This window comes from Homarus americanus, unplaced genomic scaffold (assembly GCF_018991925.1).
Source record: "Homarus americanus isolate GMGI-L3 unplaced genomic scaffold, GMGI_Hamer_2.0 scaffold40248, whole genome shotgun sequence".
In the NCBI taxonomy this organism is placed as follows: Eukaryota; Metazoa; Arthropoda; class Malacostraca; order Decapoda; family Nephropidae; genus Homarus; species Homarus americanus.
Genome location: NW_024712526.1, coordinates 1,035,467 through 1,058,812, shown reverse-complemented (window position 1 = coordinate 1,058,812; position 23,346 = coordinate 1,035,467). Strand labels below are relative to the sequence as shown.

Here is a 23,346-nt window from a genome sequence, read left to right as displayed (position 1 = left end):
ATATAATCAACACATATACAGGTATATATACCCTGTACTGTATATAACTCTGTAAAAGATTATAATAAGTTGAATGCATGTGATTTACTGATTACTTGATTTGGCACCCATCAGATACAGTACAGTATATCATTAACAGGGTCTTACGTAATGGGATCAACAGTACAGTACAGTACAGTACTACAAAACACTTCGTAGTGAAATCACCATTTGGCAATTGGTCGATTTTCAGTTATAACCTCCATTGTCAAGCATTAGTGCAGGAGGAAACTTGTGATATTTTGGACTTTTCATGAGGTAAGAAATCATTTATCTTAAAAAAAAATTCCTCAAGATGTTGGTTTAGGTGCATCCACTACTATATGGTGTCACCAGGAGATAGAAAATTTGTCAAAAGTTGCTGGTTAACCTGGGGCCTTGTACCAGAGTACAGTATTGCCACATATATACAGTACTGTACAGATAGTTTCTGGTGACCCCTTATGTCTGAGAAGTGTTCATCCTAATGCCAAGTGTTTCACAAGTGCTTACAATGATGACGGGTGTCTCACTTGCTTATAATGACACCATGTGTCTCACAGGTATCTGTAATGACTTCAGCCATCTCAAGAGTATTCATAAAGATGTCAGGCATCTCATAAGTGGGCATATAAGTATGCTAGACTTCCCACAAGTATTCACAATTGCCCCAGGTGATTTGCAGATGATCATAATTATACCAAGGGATTCACCAGTGCTCATAATGACTCCCAAGTGCTGCACAAGTTATCATAATGAAACAGAGTGACTCACAGGCACTCAAGTGCTGTTAAATGACTTACACTTATTCCTAATGAAGCTCAGTAACTCATAGGTACCCATAATCATTCCAAGTGAGTCATAGGTATTCATAATGATCTTAAGTGTATCACAGGTGCTGGTAATGATACAAAACTACCCATTTTACAGATAGGTGTATGTTGTAATTGCTCACCGTTGAGGCATGCGATATATTGTACTGTGTCTAGTGTAAGTACAATTTATTACTTTATTTTACAGGAGGCCAGTTTTCGCAAAGCTGTCAATGATGAAGAAGTTCCCGTTAAAATGAAACATGTGCGAAATCTCATTATTGGTACATTCACTGACAAGAATGCAGAGCTTCTATGGAGGAATGTTGCTGTATGTCCCCCAATCAGTACAGATGTTACAGCTTGGAAGTTTTGTCATTGCCTTCATGTTGTCTTCCGTGATGGTCACCCTAGAGTGCTTCGTGATTCTCACCAACATATTAGTCGAATCAAAGATACAGGACAGCACTTTGTAAGTATTATATTACTGTACTTTTCGGTGGTATATCAACAGCCTGCTAGCATAACTGCCTAACTCATTTTTCAGTCAAATTGAGTTACCGTTCATGTATATGCCAAATTATTAATCTCTCCATCAGCAGGTGCTTAAGTCATTAATCCCCCAAAAAAATTCTAGCAAAAACTGCACATCCGCCTATGTCAGTACCGTAGCGTGAGGTAGGCATTTTTCAGGTGCTGATCTGCATGCCACATTTTGAGCAAAATATTTGTATGTGAAAACCACTAAAAAGGAGTTAGGCAATTATGCTAGCAGGCTGATGATATTCAAGATGAGATTTTATAACTTGACACCAATCAGGATTGACCTATGAATATGTGTACCCAAGCTTTTCAGGGTTTTCCCTTGACTATGGTAACTGGTTTTAATCTTAAGATCATTCACTCCAGCGTGACCAGGGGAAGATGGGGCTGCAGCCTCAGGCCCATCAAAGGACATAGCCCACCAAATAAATTGATGAAAAACAGTTTTATTGTAAATTATCTGCAGGATATATAGGTATACAGTACAGTCCTTACTTACACAGACTAGAATCACTTGTTTAAACCTATAGTGCAGTATATACAGAGGTACAGTGAGAGAATAAAGTATCTTTCCAGCACTGGCCAAAGTATGATGAAACCTGACTACCTAACACAGTGAATGATGTCACTGGCAACCCTTTTCTGAGGCTCCACAAGCCTGCCAACTGTTTATGGCTCCACACATGCATGTGTTGAATGGCTCAACTGTTCTGCGATGTATTCATCAAAACCCCAGGAAGTTATTTCATTCTCTCACTGAACCTACAGTATGTGCAGAACAATATGTACAGTAGTAATGTATTTTTTCACATGTTACCGAGAGAAATTTTTCCAGTACAGTAGACCCTCGCCTTTTGCAATTTTGACGATTCATGGATAGCAGATGGTGGCTAGCTTGCAAGCCTTTTTCCGCAGCGCAACGAGTCACCCCATGCGCCTGCATCATCTCCTCTCACTCTGTTCGCGCTCAACCATTGCCTGTGATGCAGCATCTCATGTTTTGTGGTCAAAATTTTAGTGTTTTTGTGTGAAATGACCCTTAAAAGACTGCCTAGCGTCAGTCCTAGTGGAGTGAAATGTAAACGGCAGAAGTCAGAGATGACCCTGACAAAGAAAGTTGAATTATTCGATAAGTTAAAAGAAGGGGTTAGTGCTGCAGCGGCTGGTCGGTTGTTTGGTATTGGTATACCAAAGTATAATTTGCTATTTGCGGTTTTGCCTATTTGCGCCATTCCTTGGAACCTAATCCCAGCGAATAACGAGGGTTTACTGTATCTCTGTATATGTACTACAGTATAGGAATTTAGTGCAGTATTACCTCTATGCAGGTGATCCTCTGTTTAAGAACATTTTAACTTAAAACTTTCTGAGATACAAACATCATCACCGAGGGGGTTACCTGCCGGAACAGGTGTTTAATGTGGATGAGACTGGATTATTTTGAAGAAAATTCCAGATAGAACAAACATTACCTACTGTAAGAGGAGAAAAGTGAGCCAGGTTTTAAGGCTGTATTAAAGGGTATAGCTGTACTAAATATTCATAACCTTTTCATCTTTTACAATATGTTTGATATCTACAAGGGTAAAGTTGGACTTACAAACAAGCCTCAGGAACTTAACTCGTTCATAAGTAGAGGAGCACCTGCACTGTACTGAAATAATTGGTGAGCAGTCAGTATTGTATAAGGAGTTTTTCAGTATAAAACAAATCTGAAAAACTCTTTCAATACCTAACTTTGTTCAGTACACTATACAGTACTGTATATGAAGAAGTTTGGTATTTTTAGTCCACAAATTGTCACAATACTGTACTGGATTTTTTTTTTTTGTTATACAGGAGGTCCTCGGGTTACGATCGGGTTCCGTTCCTGAGTACGTTCTTAAGTCAGATTTATTTGTAAGTCGGAATACATGCTATGTGTTTACCGTACTTACAGAACAATCTTTAAAATCCCACTTCAGTATGTATACCAAAGCCTAAAGCCTTATTTACATCCAAACTCACTTAATTTAAGACAAAAGAAGAAGTAGAATGACAAAATACAGAAAATGAAAGTAAAACATAGGTCATCAGGTAAATAAAAGGCTATAAATGTCAAGTTTAACCCGTTCGTATTGGCTGGCATTCGTAAGTTGGGGACCCCTTGTATAAAATATAGTTTGATAACACAAGACTTTATTTAACACTAAATATCATACATACATAATACCTTAAAAATATACAGTAACACAAATATTGTACAAAAAGTAGTTTATATTATATAAACAATTTCCTCTTTGGCTGGCTTAGTGGTCGGCTGTTTGTCTATGTAAAGGGAGCACCAGAAATTTAATACGGCATAGTAACTCATCCGGGGTTAAGTGTGGGAATTTTTTTTGCGTGGGGGGAATTTGATTAATTAAAGTAATTTTTATTAACCCAGCACCAATTGAATGTAAATAATATGGGAATCATGGTGAAATTGTGTACAATACTGTTATTTTTATGGGGGTCGCGGGAGCGAAGGGAGAATTTTCCATACTGTCCAGCCAGCAACCCGCCTTTCCAACCTTCTCCCCTACACAGAAATAACTTCCCAATATTGTTCTCATTTTTCTTACTTTATAGTTTAATATTATATTTTCTAACTCACATTAGAGTTTTGTATTACAGTATGTATTATAGTATTTGAATATTTGAGATATTTTGGGAGGGGTTCAGTATACTGTACTGTATACTGAATTCATTTGGAATAGAGAGATGCTATTGGAAACTGAGGAGCAGTTCGGTATAGCGAATTTCAGTATACTGTATAGAAGTTTGGTGCAGAGAGGTAATATTGTACTGTACTGTTATTGCATGATTATTGTTTTATTATCATGAGAAAGGTGAAGATGGGTGTAGATGGTGGTGGTGGTTGCTAGCTGATGACAAATAACCATGAGATAGAGATATTCCACATACCTCTCAGTTGTATTTTATCTGGAACAGGAACACCCTGATTAATGAATGGGGTTAGGGACCAATGGACCAGTTTTTAAGGCAGTTGTTTGGATCCCAAAAGCTAATTCTCCATAGGAGCCATTTAATTATAGGTGATTAGGTTCTGAACTGTCTCAAAACTCCCTAATTTTGCTCAAATTATACCTTGTTGCTGTACTCACTGGACATGGTGTTTGTTGGAGTGGGGGATGGCTGGTTACATTGTTGGTGATGAGAAAGGAGACACCTGGCAATGAAGGTCTATTGTGGCATTTTCTTTCAGAAAAGACCTGTCCATCACCACTCTTTAATGCTGCTTAAATTATCTTTCTTTTTAAGTCTGTCAAACCATTCACTGCTGGCCAAAGATGTTTCCTCACTAGATTACTCGCATCTCTTTTCCTTCTTATCGTGGAAAAGATTTCTCCCTTTTTAATTGCCATAAGGTTAATCGGCACTAGGCACTGATTGTGGTCCTCGATCTGCATGGTGAGCAGTTTGTCCATCTTCACAAGTACAACACTTATCTGCTCATTTATTACAGTAGACTTCTTTGGAAAATTTCACTTCAGATGTTTGATTATTCTGATTTTGTCTTTTAAGAATTATTTGAGCCCTAATGAATGGCTGATTTGCCTTGGAGTCTCACTCTTTTTGCTTGATAGTGTCTACTTTTTTTTACAATGTCAAGTTCCTACACGTTCTTGGCAACAGGTGTACGAGTATCCCTCGATTTACGATCTCCCTGTCTACGATATTCTGTTTTAACGATGGTCATGTATTAAGACCACCCTCCTATCTACGATGTAAGCAGTCCTCATGAATGATTGTTCATTGTCTGGCCAAAGCACTTTACAGTCACAAAAGAACTTAGCAAATATCACTTCACAGTCACCAAACTAGAATACAATGTGAACATTAGTGATGTCCTCCCACTGTAAGGTAAAATAACTAAACACCGATGATAAGTAACACCGATACTAACAGATAATCGTTGAATTACACAATCTTGGCCATGTAAGATCACCATAGAACACACTGTAGCTTGCTACTGTAGTGCACCAGGTGGCCACTTGGTGGCGCTCCTTGATACTAGAGGGTTATAGATAGGTTCAAAATCTATTGTAGACTTAGTTAGATCTGTGTTACATAGGACCTGAGGATGGAGCATCCTGGTATTCGTGGTGCTTTGTTAGGCTATTTATGGGGGGACTGCTTGTCTCCTTTCCTATGAAGCCTACATGTAAGTCATTAAATTTGTGGTTTGCCTGGGACAACACCAATGGGGTCTTCTTGATGTAAGGGAGTCTGGATGTTAGCTGAAAAGTTACACATGACTGATTAACTTTCTTTCATTATTTAAGTGAAGGAAACTCCCTGTAGAGATGCATGTCACACAACACTTGGAATTTTATATCTGCCTCCTCCTTTCTATGGTTATCTTCTGATACATGAGCTATTCTGAGCTGGCTTCAAGTTATAAATGAAGGTTTGGTACTAAAAGCCTCCCACCTCCTTTAGTTGCTTCTAAGGTTGTCTGGGCATGAGTCATTTAGTACAGTACTACAAACTTTCTTTGTTACTGAGACAGTTGAGGTACAGGTTGGTTTAGGAAGCTGTGTGGTGTATGACTCAGACTTTTTATTTGGACAACCTTGGCTTCTAATCTTCCTCTTATGAGGGTGATACAGTAGTTGCTGCTGGGGAGTAAGCTTATCTTCAGATTAAACCTTGCCACTTTAGTTTTATAGTTCCCTATTATCAGTGATACATTATATATGAGTTGCTCCCCATTAGCTCAGCTATAAAATGGATTTTCTGATCAAATCCTCATTTTTTACAAATTGAATTCGTATTATCATAAACTTCCCATCCTTCTCCTCACAGCGGCACCTTACCCATGGCTATGGACGGCTGATCACTCGATACTGTGAGCTGCTGATTGCAAAGTTAAAATTCCACCAACTTTACCCTAGATTTCCTGGTTCATTGTCTGTGACCCCTGAGGAACTAGAAGCCCTTGCAGAGAATGATGCCAATAATTAGTAAGTATCTACCTCATGTAAACCATTTTTTCACAGGTCTTATGGTGTTTTCATCTGTTTATGCAGTATAGTTGTTAAAGAGTTTTCATTATACATCACTATCCACACATTTCCATGCTGACACTTCTGCACTGACATACCCATACTTAATCCTTTAACATCATACTACCTGACACTTAAATAATTACCTTAACAGAGAGGAAAGTTTTTTCTTTCTTGCAAGCCTTTTCCTGTGCAGTAATATTACCAGAAATATACCAGTGGCAACTAATTGACACCCCCCCCCCCAACTATTTTTTTTAAAGAATCTGGGTTCAGCTCTCATAGGCTTTCAAATTTTGTGTGAAGGGTTATAATGGAAGATGAGAGTGTGTGAAGGGTTATAATGGAAGGTGAGAGTGTGTGAAGGGTTATAATGGAAGGTGAGAGTGTGTGAAGGGTTATAATGGAAGGTGAGAGTGTGTGAAGGGTTATAATGGAAGATGAGAGTGTGTGAAGGGTTATAATGGAAGGTGAGAGTGTGTGAAGGGTTATAATGGAAGGTGAGAGTGTGTGAAGGGTTATAATGGAAGGTGAGAGTGTGAAGGGTTATAATGGAAGGTGAGAGTGTGTGAAGGTTATAATGGAAGGTGAGAGTGTGAAGGGTTATAATGGAAGATGAGAGTGTGTGAAGGGTTATAATGGAAGATGAGAGTGTGTGAAGGGAAGGATGAGTGTGTGAAGGGTTATAATGGAAGGTGAGAGGGTTATAATGGAAGGTGAGAGGTGAAGGGTTATAATGGAAGGTGAGAGTGTGTGAAGGGTTGTGAAGGGTGTGTGTGAGGTTATAATGGAAGGTGAGAGTGTGTGAAGGGTTATAATGGAAGATGAGAGTGTGTGAAGGGTTATAATGGAAGATGAGAGTGTGTGAAGGGTTATAATGGAAGGTGAGAGTGTGTGAAGGGTTATAATGGAAGATGAGAGTGTGTGAAGGGTTATAATGGAAGATGAGAGTGTGTGAAGGGTTATAATGGAAGATGAGAGTGTGTGAAGGGTTATAATGGAAGATGAGAGTGTGTGAAGGGTTATAATGGAAGGTGAGAGTGTGTGAAGGGTTATAATGGAAGGTGAGAGTGTGTGAAGGGTTATAATGGAAGGTGAGAGTGTGTGAAGGGTTATAATGGAAGATGAGAGTGTGTGAAGGGTTATAATGGAAGATGAGAGTGTGTGAAGGGTTATAATGGAAGATGAGAGTGTGTGAAGGGTTATAATGGAAGGTGAGTGTGTGTGAAGGGTTATAATGGAAGGTGAGAGTGTGTGAAGGCTTGCAATGGAAGGGAGTGTGTGAAGGGTTATAATGGAAGGTGAGAGTGTGTGAAGGGTTATAATGGAAGGTGAGAGGACCTACACAACACTCGGTACTGAGCCCCCCAAAAAGTTTGATTTGTGGTCAGATGTTGTCTTAGGGTGTCATGGAGTTATTCTTGTCCTCAAAGGCTTATTATTTTATTTCCAGCACCAAGTTTGACCTTCAGTTGACCTCAGTTAGAGTTCATAGGCATTTTATAAAGTATAATACTGTACATATCTGAATTTAATCTGGGAAAAAAGGTTTTTCAGGTTACTGTGATTCCTTCTGAGTTAAAAGAGGTTTAAAGAATCTTCACCCAGTTATGAGGCATGTTATTAAACGTGGTTAGCAAAGGAAGTGTCTGTCTTATCTGTTTACTTTAGACTGGCTGACTCTGGACGCATCTCCGAGAAGGTTAATTGTGGTATCAAGTGATTAGCAGCAATACTGTACTACTTGGAAAGATTTGTAACTGAGAGGATGACCGTGGACATTCAACTATCTTTTTATTTATTTTTAATTTTTTTTTTACGGGCATTAGCCCACCCGGGCACAGGTCATTTTATGATACACATCAAGGCCTGGGGGGCGAAAATATATTAAGATAATAATAATAAAATTAATAATAGTTAATATAAATTATAATTATAATAATAATAATAATAATTATAGTACAGTGGTCCCTCGGTTAACGAGCACAATCCGTTCCAGCAGGTTGCTCGTTAACCGTAAATCTCGTTAACTGAAACCATTGTTTCAATGGGTTTTTGGGTAATTGGTTCCAGCTCACCGAAAATTGCCTAAATTCAACAAAAATGGTAGAAAAGTTCACTTACTTTGAGGTGTGTATGTAGAAGGCTCCTGGATGATGATGATGATGTGAATTTGAAGTGGGAGGTGGAGGAGGAGAAGGGAGAAGAGAAGGAAGTGGAGGTGGAGGAGAAGCATTTTACTGCTTCTTGGAAGGTGAGTCACCTTCCATGAAAATGTCAGGAACCTCTGGACTGACAGATTCTCCACCATGAACATCCTCTCTCCTTCTTGAAGTGGAAGGCTGAGGGCTAGCATCATCCTCTCTCCCTTGAAGTGGAAGGCTGAGGGCTAGCATCTTGTTCCCTCTGCCTTTTACTGAAGAAAGTGTCAATTGTGGTCTGTGGGGCATCTGTCCTCCTCACCATTAACTTATGTTTAAAGAAGGAGACCACTGAGTCCTCAACATGACACAAAGTTAGTTCAGTTTTTTCCACTTCTGGGTGCTTTGAAGCCAGTTCCCTGAACTTCTCCCAGTAGTAAATCACATCTTTCAACTGTTTAGCTGACATATGGTCATCACTTTCAATTTCCTCCTCACCACTGTCAGCCTCTACCTGTAACATCTCATCCAGTTGCTTCAAGTCATCAGGAGTAAGTTCCTCCTCATGAGACATCACAAGCTCTTCCACATCCTCCTCCTCCACTTCAAGGCCCAATGACTGACCAATGGACACAATCTCCTGGTCCAACTCTGTTTCTTCCTCAAATCCCTCAAAATCATGGACTACTGATGGCCACAGTGCTTTCCATGAAGAATTGAGGGATCTAGTGGAGACTTCTTGCCATGATGACACAATCAATTTTACAGCCTCCAGGATGTTGAATTGTGTCTTCCAGAAATGTTTCAGTGTTAGTTCAGGATCATTGGAAGTTGCCTGATGACACCTCCTAAACATTTTCTTCATGTACAACTTCTTGAAGTTGCTGATCACATTCTGGTCCATTGGCTGTATGATTGATGTAGTGTTTGGAGGCAAAAACAACACTTTCACAAAGTCAAATTGATACTCCAAATTTCTGGCAAGGTCAGGGTCATGACCAGGAGCATTATCCATGAGGAGAAGAGCCTTTAAAGGGAGTTTATTGGTGGTTAGGTAGCTCTTGACAGAAGGGCAAAACACATCAACAGCCCATTCATTAAAGAGCTGTCTTGTCACCCATGCCTTACGGTTGGACTTCCAATAAACTCCAAGCTTTGTTCTTACCACTTTCTGTTGCTTGAACACCCTGGGGTTTTCAGAGTGGTAGACAAGCATAGGCTTCAGTCGGAAATCCCCTGAAGCATTGGCACCAAGCAATAGAGTGAGACGGTCTTTCATGGGTTTATGCCCAGGTAAAGAGGCTTCATCTCTGGTGATGAATGTTCTTTTGGGCATCTTTTTCCAGAACAGCCCAGTTTCGTCCACATTGAACACTTGCTGTGGAAGATAATTTTCTTCTTCCATCAGTTTTTTAAATTCATCTAAAAACTTTGCTGCCCCTTCCTTATCAGCACTAGCAGCTTCACCATGCCTAACAACACTGAAAATGTCACTTCTTTTCTTAAATTTTTCGAACCAGCCTTTGCTGGCCCGAAAATCTTCAAATTCTGTGCCTGAAGAACCAGGTTGATCTGTCTTTAAATGTTCGTAAATCTCCCTGGCTCTTTCACAAATGAATTCAGTAGAAACTGAATCACCTTTCATCTGTTTTTCCCTAATCCAGATGATAAGTAACCTCTCAGTTTCTGCAATTAGGGATCTACTTTTAAACACTCTTGTAGATTTGTCTCTCACTTTCACTTCTTTAAATTTGTCTTTCTGTGCAAGAATTGTCGACACAGTTGATGTCGACATGCCATATTCTTTGCATAGCGCATTTGTTCTAATGCCTTGTTCATGTTTTTTTATGATTTCCTGCTTGGTTTGGATTGAAATAGCTTTTCTTGATCTCTTAGGCCCCATGCTGGATTCAAACAATGTCAACACGTGCTTTTCAAAGTTAAACTTGTTGTAAATAAAGAATATTTTCTTTAAAATAACACTGCACTGCGCTATATATTGTCAATATGTAAAATAAATTTCAAAATGACCAATAATTTGCTTGGAAACACAGAAAAAAAGCATTTAGTTGAAGAGAGTCTCAAGCAAGATGTTACCTCCAGTGAAAACAGAGAGAGACTAACGCCTGTTTGCTGTGTTAAGAGGCTGGATGCCGCGCATTAAACTAGTCACTTTACCTTCAATTATGTTCAATAATTGTTAAAATGACTAAAAAATTTAATATTAATCTTTTAAAATTATTGAATAGTATAAACTTCTTGATATATACTAAAATAATAAGGAATTTAAGCCCTAGAACCGATTAATGTATTGGCGGACTAATACTACAGCTGGTTGACCGCCCAGTGCAAGCCAAAACTTGTTGAGGTCGGCTCGTAAGAAACTCGTTAACCGAGGGGTTGCTCGTTAACCGAATGTAAGAATCTTATGGGAGGTAACTCGTTAACTGAAATCTCGTTAACCGAGGCGCTCGTTAACCGAGGGACCACTGTAATAATAAAGAGCCATAAATAAATACGAGAATTTAAAAAAAGATCAAAAGTGAGAAACAATATACAGTATGTATGTTGTGTTGTCAATAGTAAGAGAAACAATTGAGACCCTGTAATTGTGTGTAAATGAGGCAAAAAGTCAGATCATTAACCTGGGACTTGGTCACAATTTTCGTGATGCCATATGGCAGCAGGGTTTATCATTAGACAATATATTATGCTTCCAATATCTTCCCAGGCAGTAGTACCTCCCTGTTTGGTAGCTGCCTACTACCTATATCTTTTATTGTGAGTTTCATTTCCAGAGTTGACATTACTCCTACCAGGAACATACTGCTTTTAGTTTCTTCTAGTCACAGTATCAGTGGCTAAGTTACCAGTGGGACACTAGAGCTGGTTTGGTTGATTGTCCAACTGAGAAATTTCAATCATCTACAGGAATCTACCTGTATGTGTTTTGTCCCATCAAAAATTGTCTAGCAGCTCCTGTAGTGGGATTTGTTAGCCATTTCACAAGGTTTATGAGGACGAATCAGTCTGCAAGTACAAGACTTAAGGACAGTCTGGGCATTTTCCCTGGGAACATCAAACTGGTGCTTATTTTATGATGTGGGTAACCCAGTGATTGTTCTCGTCCTTCTCATTCTGTGGACCAGAGGTTAAACCTTGCTTGTGGAGGTTAAGTACAGTACTGTACTGTATTTGTAAATGATGTTTGTTTGCAGTCCCACAGTTGCCTCCTAAGAAGAATTTGTTTGTTTGGACAGTTTCCTCCCAGCAAGGATGGTGTTCCTATGACCCAGATGCTTAGGGAATTGTGGTAGTATAGTCTCTGATTCTCAAGAATTTTTTTTAGCTTCTTGAAGGAGCTATAGGTGCCTTGCATCTACATGGGAGTCACAAGGAACAAGATTTATGGGGAGGGGTATCTTGTTTTTTTTATTAAAACACTGCTGCATGTAAAAGAAATAAAGTCCCTTTGGGTTCTTTCCCTTGTGGATGGCTTCCAAAGCATTGTTCATGTAGCACATTGCTGGGGCATTTAAGGTCAGGTAGGTTTATTGTTGAGGAATAGATTGATGCCATTAAACTAATGGATATTGGAATTCAATATTTTCCTTTGAAGCTTCCTTTGAGAGTTCCTTCATTTGTGGATTACTTCACTCTTGATGATCATCAACTCTCAACTTGTTGACTGTGGTGCAGGAGGGCATAGTGACAGTTTAGGTATTTTCCATGGATTGAAATAACTGAGATTAATTTGTGTTTAGTTCTGTTCCAAATGTTTCAAACAAACTTGAAGATGGGGAGGTTCTGTTGTCTTTCTACACTGATGGCTGTCCTCTAGTTTAGTAGGGCTTGGCTTGCCTTCCTCCAGTGGCTTAGTCCATATCATATTCAGATTTGCTCGTTGATGAGTCAAGTTATCTGTGTGAATTTGCTTGGTACTCTGGTTACCTGGCTTAAGGAGAGGTTAGTTGGGATTGGTGTTTGTGTTGAATGTATTTCACCCTAGCTATTATGGTTGAGGGTTGGCACTCCAGTTACAGTGTCATGGTTGAGTGTGTGACACCCTAATGATTATGGTTGAGTGTGTGGCACCCTAGTGATTATGGTTGAGTGAGTGTGTGGCACCCTAGTGATTATGGTTGAGTGTGTGGCACCCTAGTGATTATGGTTAAATGTTATATATGAGGGTTTGATCCTGAAAACACATTTTATAACAGGGCTACTGAGGACATACTGTACTTGAATCCCACTCTCACCCACCCTTCTGGGATACACTCAGAGGTTTGCTGGAGTGAGGGAGCTGTTGGCTTATGACACAACCACATAAGAAGTGTATTGAGATTAGAAATATGAAGGTATGCCTTTATTACATAATAATATTATATATTTTACACTCAAAAGTATTTATAATTATTATACAAAATTATTTAATACTACTACACCTTTCACTTCAAAGTTATACATACATTTATATATATGCTGTATTTTTTTTTCAGTTTTGAGTTAGCAGTTGAATTGCTGGAGTACATGGAATGTATATTAAATCTGTATGATGCAGGTAAGTAGATTTGGACTTTAAAAAAAGAAAAGATTTAGTTTGGTTAGGTCTTGTTTTCATGCAAATTGCATTCTATAAGCTAACTTATGATGGTAAAAAATATGATTGCATACAGTATTTGAACCCCAGAAATTCTTTCATACCCCAAAATTTTACTTAAAAAAAAAGATTAATATAAATAATAATAATGTAGGCTTCATTACTGATGTATTGTATCATGCAATTCATGTACTGTGTCACCAAGTTTGTGAACTGATACCCCAAATCTTTGCACTTAAAACATGCTTTAGAGTAAATCATGGTGGCATAAAACACAAAAATCTCAGAGATATTACTTACAGGACAAAGCCAAACAATACACTAATGCATAACATTATACTGAGTTTATGAAATCACTGTAAATCACTTTAATATTTCCTCTAAACACATATTATTAAAAAAATATTAATTTGTTTCATAAATTACAAATTTCAATACAGTATAGATCCACCAGAAAAAAAGGTATTTTAATATAAATTTATACAATAAATATTGGTAACTGGAGTGTTTTTTTTATACATGTAGTGTAAAGTCACAGTGAGCTATGTGAGGTACACTACTGTACACTCAGTAGTAGTCCCTGGACCATACGAAATTAAAACTATATTTTTTTACTTTACAGTACAGCTACTCCTCAACTTACGACCTACTCGACTTACGACCACCCGGACATACGACCACCCCAGTCATACCATTTTTTTTAAATTACGTGTTTTTGAGTCTCGACGTTAGTGATTGCGCTGTGTATTGACAAAATTTTTGTTTGTAATTCCCTTTAAAATGGCTGGCATGCTTAAAAGTGTCAGTTTTGAGAAGAAAAAGAGACACCCATTTTAGATTTTCTATGTATTATCTTCGCATTTTCGACTTACAACCTGGATTTGGGTCCCTAACCCGTCGTAAGTCGAGGAGTGGCTGTATTTGCACATACAGTGCAGTAGTCCCTCACCAACCACAGGTGTTAGGTTCCTGAAAAACCCCGTGGTTGGTGAATCTGTGGTTGGCAAGACTAAAGATTTATGGGAAATGGGTGGTTAGGTGCCACGGCCACAGATAACACTTGTTAAAGCCTAACTGATTCCCCAGTTGATCTCACATTGGGCAGGCTGTACCTTTTCTTAAAGTTTTTGAATTAGCCCTTACTGGCTTGAAACTTTTATGTCTGCTCCACTTCCCTCACCCGAACTTTCAGCAAGGTGGCTGTACATCCACCAGGCCTTTGCAACAATTATCTCGAGCTTAAAGATACATTTTTCTGGTCCTAGTCTTCCATCCATATGTTTAGTGCCTTTTCCATCTTTTTAAGATTATGGTTGCACAGCATATACGACACGACACTTTTTGCACTTTTCGATGTACCCCCAGCAACACTTGCCCTTATCATAGCCTCACTCTCTTTGACAGTAGGAATTGAGGATTTTTTAATTTACATGGTATAGCACATGCTACTATCCACGTGCTAGTCTATCGATGTACCCCCAGCAACACTTGCCCTTATCATAGCCTCACTCTTTTTGACAGTAGGAATTGAGGATTCCTTTACCCCATAGCACGCATGCTATACTCTCCCCACGTGCTAGTCTATCAAGCACTTCAACTTTCTTTTCTAATGTCATTCTGTTCCTTTCCTCTTTTCACCTTTTAACCTTTATTACTAACACTCAGTATATGCTTAGGAGCCATAGTTAAGGGCAAAATCAATGTTATTATAGTAGAAAATAAGTGAGAGAATACTGAGCAGTTAAATACATCTGGATGTTATGAAACCACAACACTGAGAGAGCGAGGAGAGCAGTGGCGGCCCGTGGGAGATGGGACATTGTGCGGAGGGATAGACTAATCCATGGATACATCAAACTTAATGCCATGGTTGGTAAATTGGTGTACAGAGTGATAACCATGGATACGTGGAATCTGCAGTTGGTGGGGGTCTACTGTACAGGTATATGTGAATATGTCTGGTAATTGTTTGTTTTGTATTTTACCTGTACAAGTATACCCCATTGATCACTGTTTTGCATAACCAACAATTATATATTAAGAAAATACTCTTAAGTTTCGCTGACTACGCTGTTGATCCAACGATTGGAGGAGCAGCAGCAGCAGAGTGCTTTTGAGTTTGGAGTGTGATGGTGTGGTGAGAATTCATGTCAAGAGTATGCAAATTTGTATTTCATGAATTATCAAGACTACAGTACATATGTTGTTCATATCTCTCTCTTCTTTCTCTTCTGTTTCTTCTTTTTTTCTCTTTCTTCTTTTGCTTCTCTTTTCTTCTTTCTCTTTTCTGTTTTCCTTTCTTTTCTCTTATCTTCTTTCTCTTCTTATCTTCTTTCTTTCTCTTATCTTCTTTCTCTTTTCTATCTTCTTTCTCTTCTCTTATCCTCTTTCTTTTCTCTTATCTCCTTTCTCTTTTCTATCTTCTTTCTCTTCTCTTATCTTCTTTCTCTTTTCTATCTTCTTTCTCTTCTCTTATCTTCTTTCTTTCTCTTATCTCCTTTCTCTTTTCTATCTTCTTTCTCTTCTCTTATCTTCTTTCTCTTCTATTTTCTTTCTCTTCTCTTATCTTCTTTCTTTCTCTTATCTTCTTTCTCTTTTCTATCTTCTTTCTCTTCTCTTATCTTCTTTCTCTTCTATCTTCTTTCTCTTCTCTTATCTTCTTTCTCCTTTCTCTTTTCTATCTTCTTTCTCTTCTCTTATCTTCTTTCTCTTCTATTTTCTTTCTCTTCTCTTATCTTCTTTCTTTCTCTTATCTTCTTTCTCTTTTCTATCTTCTTTCTCTTCTCTTATCTTCTTTCTCTTCTATCTTCTTTCTCTTCTCTTATCTTCTTTCTCTTTTCTATCTTCTTTCTCTTCTCTTATCTTCTTTCTTTCTCTTATCTTCTTTCTCTTTTCTATCTTCTTTCTTTCTCTTATCTTCTTTCTCTTCTATTTTCTTTCTCTTCTCTTCTCTCCGACTTGTGTTATACTTTCTCTTCTGTTTAACCCATAAACAATTGCTACCATTTTAAGTGGAGTATATATTGTCTTTAATGGGGATAGTGTGGTGTAATCAGATTTGACATAGGCCTAACGAGAGCCTATGTGTGGGACTGGCCGTTGCCACAATCGCAAGTTCGTTTTTATTTCATTGTTATAAGAAATTGTCGCATGATCAGCCTGTTATGGTGTATGTTTTGTCAAATAACATAACATACATTATTAAATAATAAAACAAAATATGACACAGGTGCCAGAGGAGGTGGGAAACATAAACAGAGTTGTCAATTGTTGTTTGTGGGAATATTATTTCATTCACTCTAGTAATGATACAATGTTTCTTATTATGTTATCATAGGTAAATGCTTGGTTTATATAATTTGTTTATCACTGTGCCTGTCACTGTTTTTAAATTAGACTACAAGATATGTATTTCTCCCATATTTCGATCGTACGCCTGGCAACGGGTGCAAGTAAGGGGAGTGAGTGACTGCTAGTTGAGCATCGTCTGTAGTTGTGACTCTTCACTCCCTGCCATAAATCACTGGATTTACTGTTATTATTAGTGTTTACTGATATAATAGTGCTTGATAGTGATTAATCACGGCATTTTAGCCAGGTTAGACTTGTCATTGTAACAAACAGGCTACTGGGTCAAGCTTAGAGATGTTATGGTTGTTTTTCAACTCGTATTTTAAGGTAGATATATAGTATTTTCTCGATTTAACGAACAAATTCAAGCCATCCTTGTTCGTTAAATTGAAATTTCAGCAAAATCGAGTTTTTCGTTATGTTTGCTCGATTTACTGATTTATTTCACTAAATCGAGTGTATTTCCGTTAAATTCAGCACCAAATGCGCCATACATCATTTGGTGCATCGGATTTGTTTACATCCACTCAGTCTGTGTCCTGCTGCCACTGTGTGTGTTGTTCACTGCTACCTCTTGATCAACTAACTACTATGGAGCACCTTAGCTTTCATCCTTATTCAAGACATCTTCAGAGGCAACTGAGTTTGTAGGTACTGAGAGAGGCTTATGTACAATGGGTGACCTTACATAACATCAGGTCAGGTCAATAACATGGGATCCACTGATACACACACCACCTCCACCACAAACGAAAAAAGAGCTTATAAAAAATGGGTGACATCATAACAGGTTAAAAATATGAGACCCACTAATCATCTACCCTATATCCACCTCAAATGCTTTCAAAGCATTTTTAACCTAAGGCCAGTTATTATTTGAGACCCTTACGGGCCCAAGCATTTTGGATAAACGATACCCATGCTGTACTGTATACAGTATGTTATTTTAAGAAAACTATGGGTACAGAAGGAAAATACACAAAAGTTTTTCCTAAATACTCCCTGCTAATGTGGGGGCGGTGCATCTTTTATGCTGTAAAATATAGTACTGTATTTTTTGGCGTTTCTTATGTCATAATTTATCACTTTTATACATTTGGTACATTCGCCGGAAAGATACGGACAATCGGCTTTTTCGGACAGGTGGTCCGCGGTTTAGTTCGGATTTTCGAGGGTTCACTGTATTCTCATTTTGTATAAATTATTATTTGCATACTCTTATTTTTTTCCCATAAAGAAAATGTAATTAAAAACCTACCCAGTGTCATCTGATGTTTCAAGAAGATTTTTTACTTGGTATGAATCTAACTCCAAGTATACAGTACAGTATACTGTAATGGGATATGCATAAATTTATGCATTTTTTATTTATAAATGGTTTTCTAGGAGTGTAACCCTTTTATAAATTGGGGGATCTAGCTTTATACTGTTTAGAGAAGTTCTGATTAGAAGTTAAGTATAAGTATCAGCTCTACAGTAAACCCTCAACAGAGAATGATCCAAAAGTCTTAGCATCTAATTTGTTGGTATGCCATAATTTCAGTTGAGTAGGAATCTTGCTCACTCTTGTGATAACCACCAGTCATGGCAACTTAGATGTTTTTGGCACTTGCATTCTTTTCCATGACTAGTGTTCTATGGGTATATTTGTGCTGTCACAGTGTTAATTTTATACCTTAACACTGCTGTCTGGTCAGCTGACAGAAGAAATTGAACAACCATTGCTGTATCCAAAGTAAGATTCATATAAAGGGAAACATCACTTGAGCAACATTTACTTGAGATTCATACCGTAGTAATTAACAAAATACACACCACGTAGTGATGGAAAAAAATGAGGAATTGTAATCTATAGTCTTTTAATATAAGACTTATATGGTGAGAATTGCAAATTTTGAGAGCAGGAATTGCTGGCAGCTGCTAGTAAACACTTGTTCTCCCCAAATCTCATTAAATTTCACCATATCCCATTGAATTATGACAAAATATGAGTTGCTTTTTTATAGATTTAGTGAGAGTTGACCGAGTTAAATGTGTGCATGGATCATAAATCTTTATCCCAGAATCATTGAATTCCTAATTATGAAATCTCAATTCTGCCACTATTGGAATGCCTTGGTATTTGTTTATATACTGTATTGTACAGTCCACTGCACCACCTCTCTCTGACTTGACTATGTGTGCTATATTTTATTATTTTTTGCATTATCCATCAAGACATATTCTGCTGGGGAGCTTAGGAGGAACATAGATTTATTTTGTGGGTTGTAGAAGTTTTGGGTAATAACTTAAAATACAGAAATTTTGTGTGGGGTCAAGAAATGCATCTATTTTTCTCAAAAGAAGATCGGTATGAGACCCCATGGTACTTTGTACAGTGATGCAATAATGTTACTGTAATTTCTTTTCAGTGTTTGCGTCTTTGGATCCATCACGTGCCAACTCCATGACTCGTTCTGGTCAGTGTCGCTTAGCTCCTTTGATCCCATGCATTCAAGATTCCTCATGCCTTTATGATTGTACTGTAAGGATCCTATTTCAACTCCACAAAGGTGTGTGAATCAATTTTTCTGTTTCTTAGAATGAAGATTTAGAATATCATTAAATTCAGTTTGTGTAGTAGGAATAATAACATTGCCAACTCCATGACTCGTTCTGGTCAGTGTCGCTTAGCTCCTTTGATCCCATGCATTCAAGATTCCTCATGCCTTTATGATTGTACTGTAAGGATCCTATTTCAACTCCACAAAGGTGTGTGAATCAATTTTTCTGTTTCTTAGAATGAAAATTTAGAATATCATTCAATTTTTTTTGTGTAGTAGGAATAATAACATTGAAAGTGCTGTACGTACAGTCTCGTTCAAGATTCTTCGAACACTGCTGGAGACAGCTGGCAACTCGAGGCCGTTTGTTTACTATAGTGCGTAGTATAATATAATATTGAACAACGAAGCCCTACTACTAAATTAAGCAACGGGGAATTAAGTAACCAATCACCGATTCACTTTTACATTCATTCATAATTTTTACTACGTACTATAGTAAACGGCCTGAGTTGCCAGCTGTCTCCAGCAGTGTTCGAAGAATCTTGAATGAGACTGTACCTGTATGCTCTGTTGTAATTAACTTTGAAGAATATTTATTCGTTTACAGAGAAACCCACTTTTTTGTCCTATACATCATGTGTAAGTAAGGTTTATGGGATTCTTTTCACACACACACACCCACCCACCCACATATTTTCCCTCGATTAATGAGCACAATTGGTTCCACAGTCACTCATTAACTTTCAAGACCAGACTTGACCAACACTGGAGCAGGTTCAGGTACATTCAGGAGCCGGTTCATGCCCAGTACTTGCCAACAGTGCGTAACAGAGACGTGACCGATCGCCCAAGTGGCTAACGAGCTGATCAGTGGTGAAGAGGATCAAAGTAAACGTAAAATGTAACTGAATCTATTATTTCAATGGGATATTGGATAATTGGTTCCAACCCACAGAAAAGGTACATACAAAGTACTGTATACCGGTAATAGAATTAACAAAACATTAAATATAAACACTATATTATCAATATGTTAACTAAATTTCAGAATGACCAATAATTTTCATGTAAAAATGCAAAATTATTCAAGAGCACAACAAACTCGATGTTTTCTCCACTGGAAACAAAGATAAACATAGAACAGATTTTTGGCGGACTAGTCAATCAGCTGAAGCGCGCACCAATACGTGTTTCTCGTAAGGCTGTCGTTAATAGAATTTGTACTCGTTAATCGAACTGAAAGTCCTCACGGGAGCTAACTCATTAACCAAAATCTTGTTAATTGAACCGCTCGTTAATGAAGGGACTACTGTATATACCGTAAGTTGCGGCGTATAAGTCGACATTTTAAGCTTGAAAAAATCTCTCCCAAACCAGAGGTCGACTTATATGGCGAGCATAAAATGTGAAGCTTTACCACATAGTGGTAAACAAGTGGAACAGCCTGCCTAACACTGCATCACTTAGCATAACTCCCGTGGCCTGCCGCTAATATTTCCTACTGAAATTCATGTTTGGTAAACTTATTTAACAGAGATTATAATAAAATAGTAAATTCCAGTATAATTAAACGAACACAACACCACACACCATTTCCAACAGCTGATGAACTGTAAACAGTCGATCAGAACGCCACTAAACCCAGGCGGCCAGCCAGACAACTACTCGGTACTACGATGTGGGTCCATCTGTGCAATTTTATGATAGCGCTACAGATTGAGTTCACATACACAACAGGGGTAATGACAGTTTAATGATACATAATGGCAGTTTATTGAGTATACACACAATGTTCAGTGTGTCCCCCATACACTGAACAAGCCTACATAGCAATCTTGGCTTTATGCTCTTGTTGGCATGCACTCATTACCCACACACCAACCTGACAACACTGTAGATGTCTTCTTGTCCAGTTGTAGCTGTTTAACACTCAGGGTATTCAGTTTTTAAACAGCAGAAAATATCTTATTCCCACGGCTCCTCCAGCAAAAAGGATGACTCGAGTTTCAAGCTGAAAGTTGTTGCATTTGCAAACTCTTCAAACAACAGTGCTGCAGCAGATGACAGTCTAAGTTTAAGCTGTGCTGCTGTGTGCCGACAGTGTAACGGACCCATAGTTTTGCAGCTGGCCGCGTGGTGTTGGTGGCGCCACTGTCAGTTTGTTTACACCAGCTGATGCAAATGGCGGATCGTAAGCCAGGTGTACCATAATGTTCTACTATCATACTGTATATAGTGGTACTATCAAGGTGCTATACTGGTATGCTGTGTAAACAATTAATATTTTATTGGAGGAGCTGATTTTGGACTGGTGTTTACCAGAGTTCTTACGAAGATAACTTACTAAAGATTTTTGGCGGTTGCTTGCTGTCCTACGTAGATCCTGTTGCCCATTTCCCCTTTTGTATGAACATTTCAGTTCTAGCCTAGCCTGTGTTTGGGCCTTGGGGTGGGGGTTGACTTATACGGCGAGTATAGGCCAAAACCTAAATTTTGAACTAAAAGTCTTGAGGTCGACTTATACGCAGCAATTTACGGTATACAATACTGTATATATATGAACATAAACTCCCACCACACATCAAACAAAGATTTTTTAGGCAGCTTCAAGACCAAAAGTTTACCAACACCACTTCCACTCTTTCTTCCTTACTCTATAATTAGGTTTCTGTTATCTCTTCTTTCTTTCCATATCCATATTTCTTATAATTTACTTTTGTCAGTGCCTGCTTTTTTATATGAAGCTATTGTTTTGGTGCACTGCATCATTTTAGGCTGTGTTAGTCAGGTCAGTGCCTGCCATTCCTGATTGATTTACCTGTACTGATTATAATTTTTTGACCATTTTGTATGAAGGTTTTCTCCTGCCCTTTATCCTAGTTCACAACAATTTTATACTATCCACCTCTTTGCCCTCCTTGAGGCTCAAACTAAATGTTCTCAGTCGTAGTGTACATTAGTGTTCACGTACAGGAGATTGAAATGATATAGCTGGACTGTTAACTGATATAACTCAGATGTATTTCCTTATCAAAGGCATTTGTTTACTATTACTCTTGTAAGCTTGCAAAATTTTTCTTACCCTAAATTTTTACTGTAATTACATGATTGAATGGTGCTTGGATTAAAAGGAATAAGACAGATACATGTAATATGTGAGTCTTGGTGGAGCCTGGTACCTTTCTTCCATGTCCCCTGTCCCTCCATATTGCACAAAGTCAAACAATAAATTTTTTTTTTATTTAAAGAAATTTTCACACAAATATAGAAAAATTCTGTTTGCTTTACCTTTTCTTTTAACAAGTTACGAGGCAGCCATATTCACATAGGTAACCCCAATTTTTGCTTTTATTATTTTTCTAGAAGAAAAAGTGGAATATGAAGAAGTAAAACACACTTTCTACATAAATAACATGAAAGTGAGGGCTGATCTAGTCACCCCATCACCCTGCAACCCTCATTTCCCTGACCCTTAATCCCCACCAGGTCATATAAAGTCATATGCCAGTTTTGGGTTAGGGATGCTAATAAGATCTTGGAACCAAAATTTATGGCTGTGTGGAAGTCTTGATGATACTATAAAGCTGGTCCTTATTTGAATCCAATGGCTGTGATTGGAAACGGTCAGTATGTTCTGCTATGCTCAATGGCTGGCTTTCCTGAAACTTTCATCCACAGGCTGCACATGAGCCATGCTGTGCTTGGCTTAGCATTTAATGTTATCACCACCTCATAGTTGCTTACTCTTGCTGGCACATGAAAAAACTGTTTATTCCATTTTTTGTTTTTGACCGTATGATAATTATTTATTATTATTATTTTTTTTTCACATTCTGTGCGTAGGATTGTGTGAACATGTTACTGAGTAAAACAATATGAAGAAAGCTTTGTATACACTGTATACCCAAATTATGAGTTGGAAAAATAACCATAACACCTCAGCCAGGTAGGGAGACAACCCTGTAGAGACAGCAGGAGTTGCAGTGTTCATTTTGACATCCATCGGACCCTACCACGTAGATATTTTCTGGAGAGAGTGTACAGTACCAAAACCTTGATAGCTCAATTTTTAACTTCTAAATGTTTCCTTGATAAATTACAGTAATTCAAAACTTTGATATGTCATCATATACGTTAAAATTCACCCTTAGCTTGTTGTCAGCCTGTAATTCTGCCATTTTGGGTGCAAAAGAGCCACACTGTTTTACATCTGTCTTGAATGGAACTGAACAAATAAAAATAAAGAAACCCAGTAAGCAACTCAGGGAATTTATCAGTGAAATT

At 38.0% G+C, this 23,346-nt stretch overlaps 1 protein-coding gene across 2 annotated transcripts in view; it reads left to right on the top strand.

Moving 5' to 3' along the window:
* The window catches only part of LOC121860662 (huntingtin-interacting protein 1-related protein-like), a 97,458-nt gene that overhangs the window by 13,124 nt on the left and 60,988 nt on the right, over positions 1-23,346 (top strand). Inside the window, exons 2-5 of one of the 2 annotated variants that reach the window (XM_042357930.1) lie at positions 1,039-1,302; positions 6,225-6,382; positions 13,065-13,126; positions 18,928-19,068. In XM_042357930.1, the coding sequence (XP_042213864.1) occupies positions 1,039-1,302; positions 6,225-6,382; positions 13,065-13,126; positions 18,928-19,068 (625 nt within the window). Of the gene's footprint in view, positions 1-1,038; positions 1,303-6,224; positions 6,383-13,064; positions 13,127-18,927; positions 19,069-19,158; positions 19,268-23,346 lie in introns of those variants that run through there. The other variant, XM_042357941.1, reaches the window with a different exon arrangement.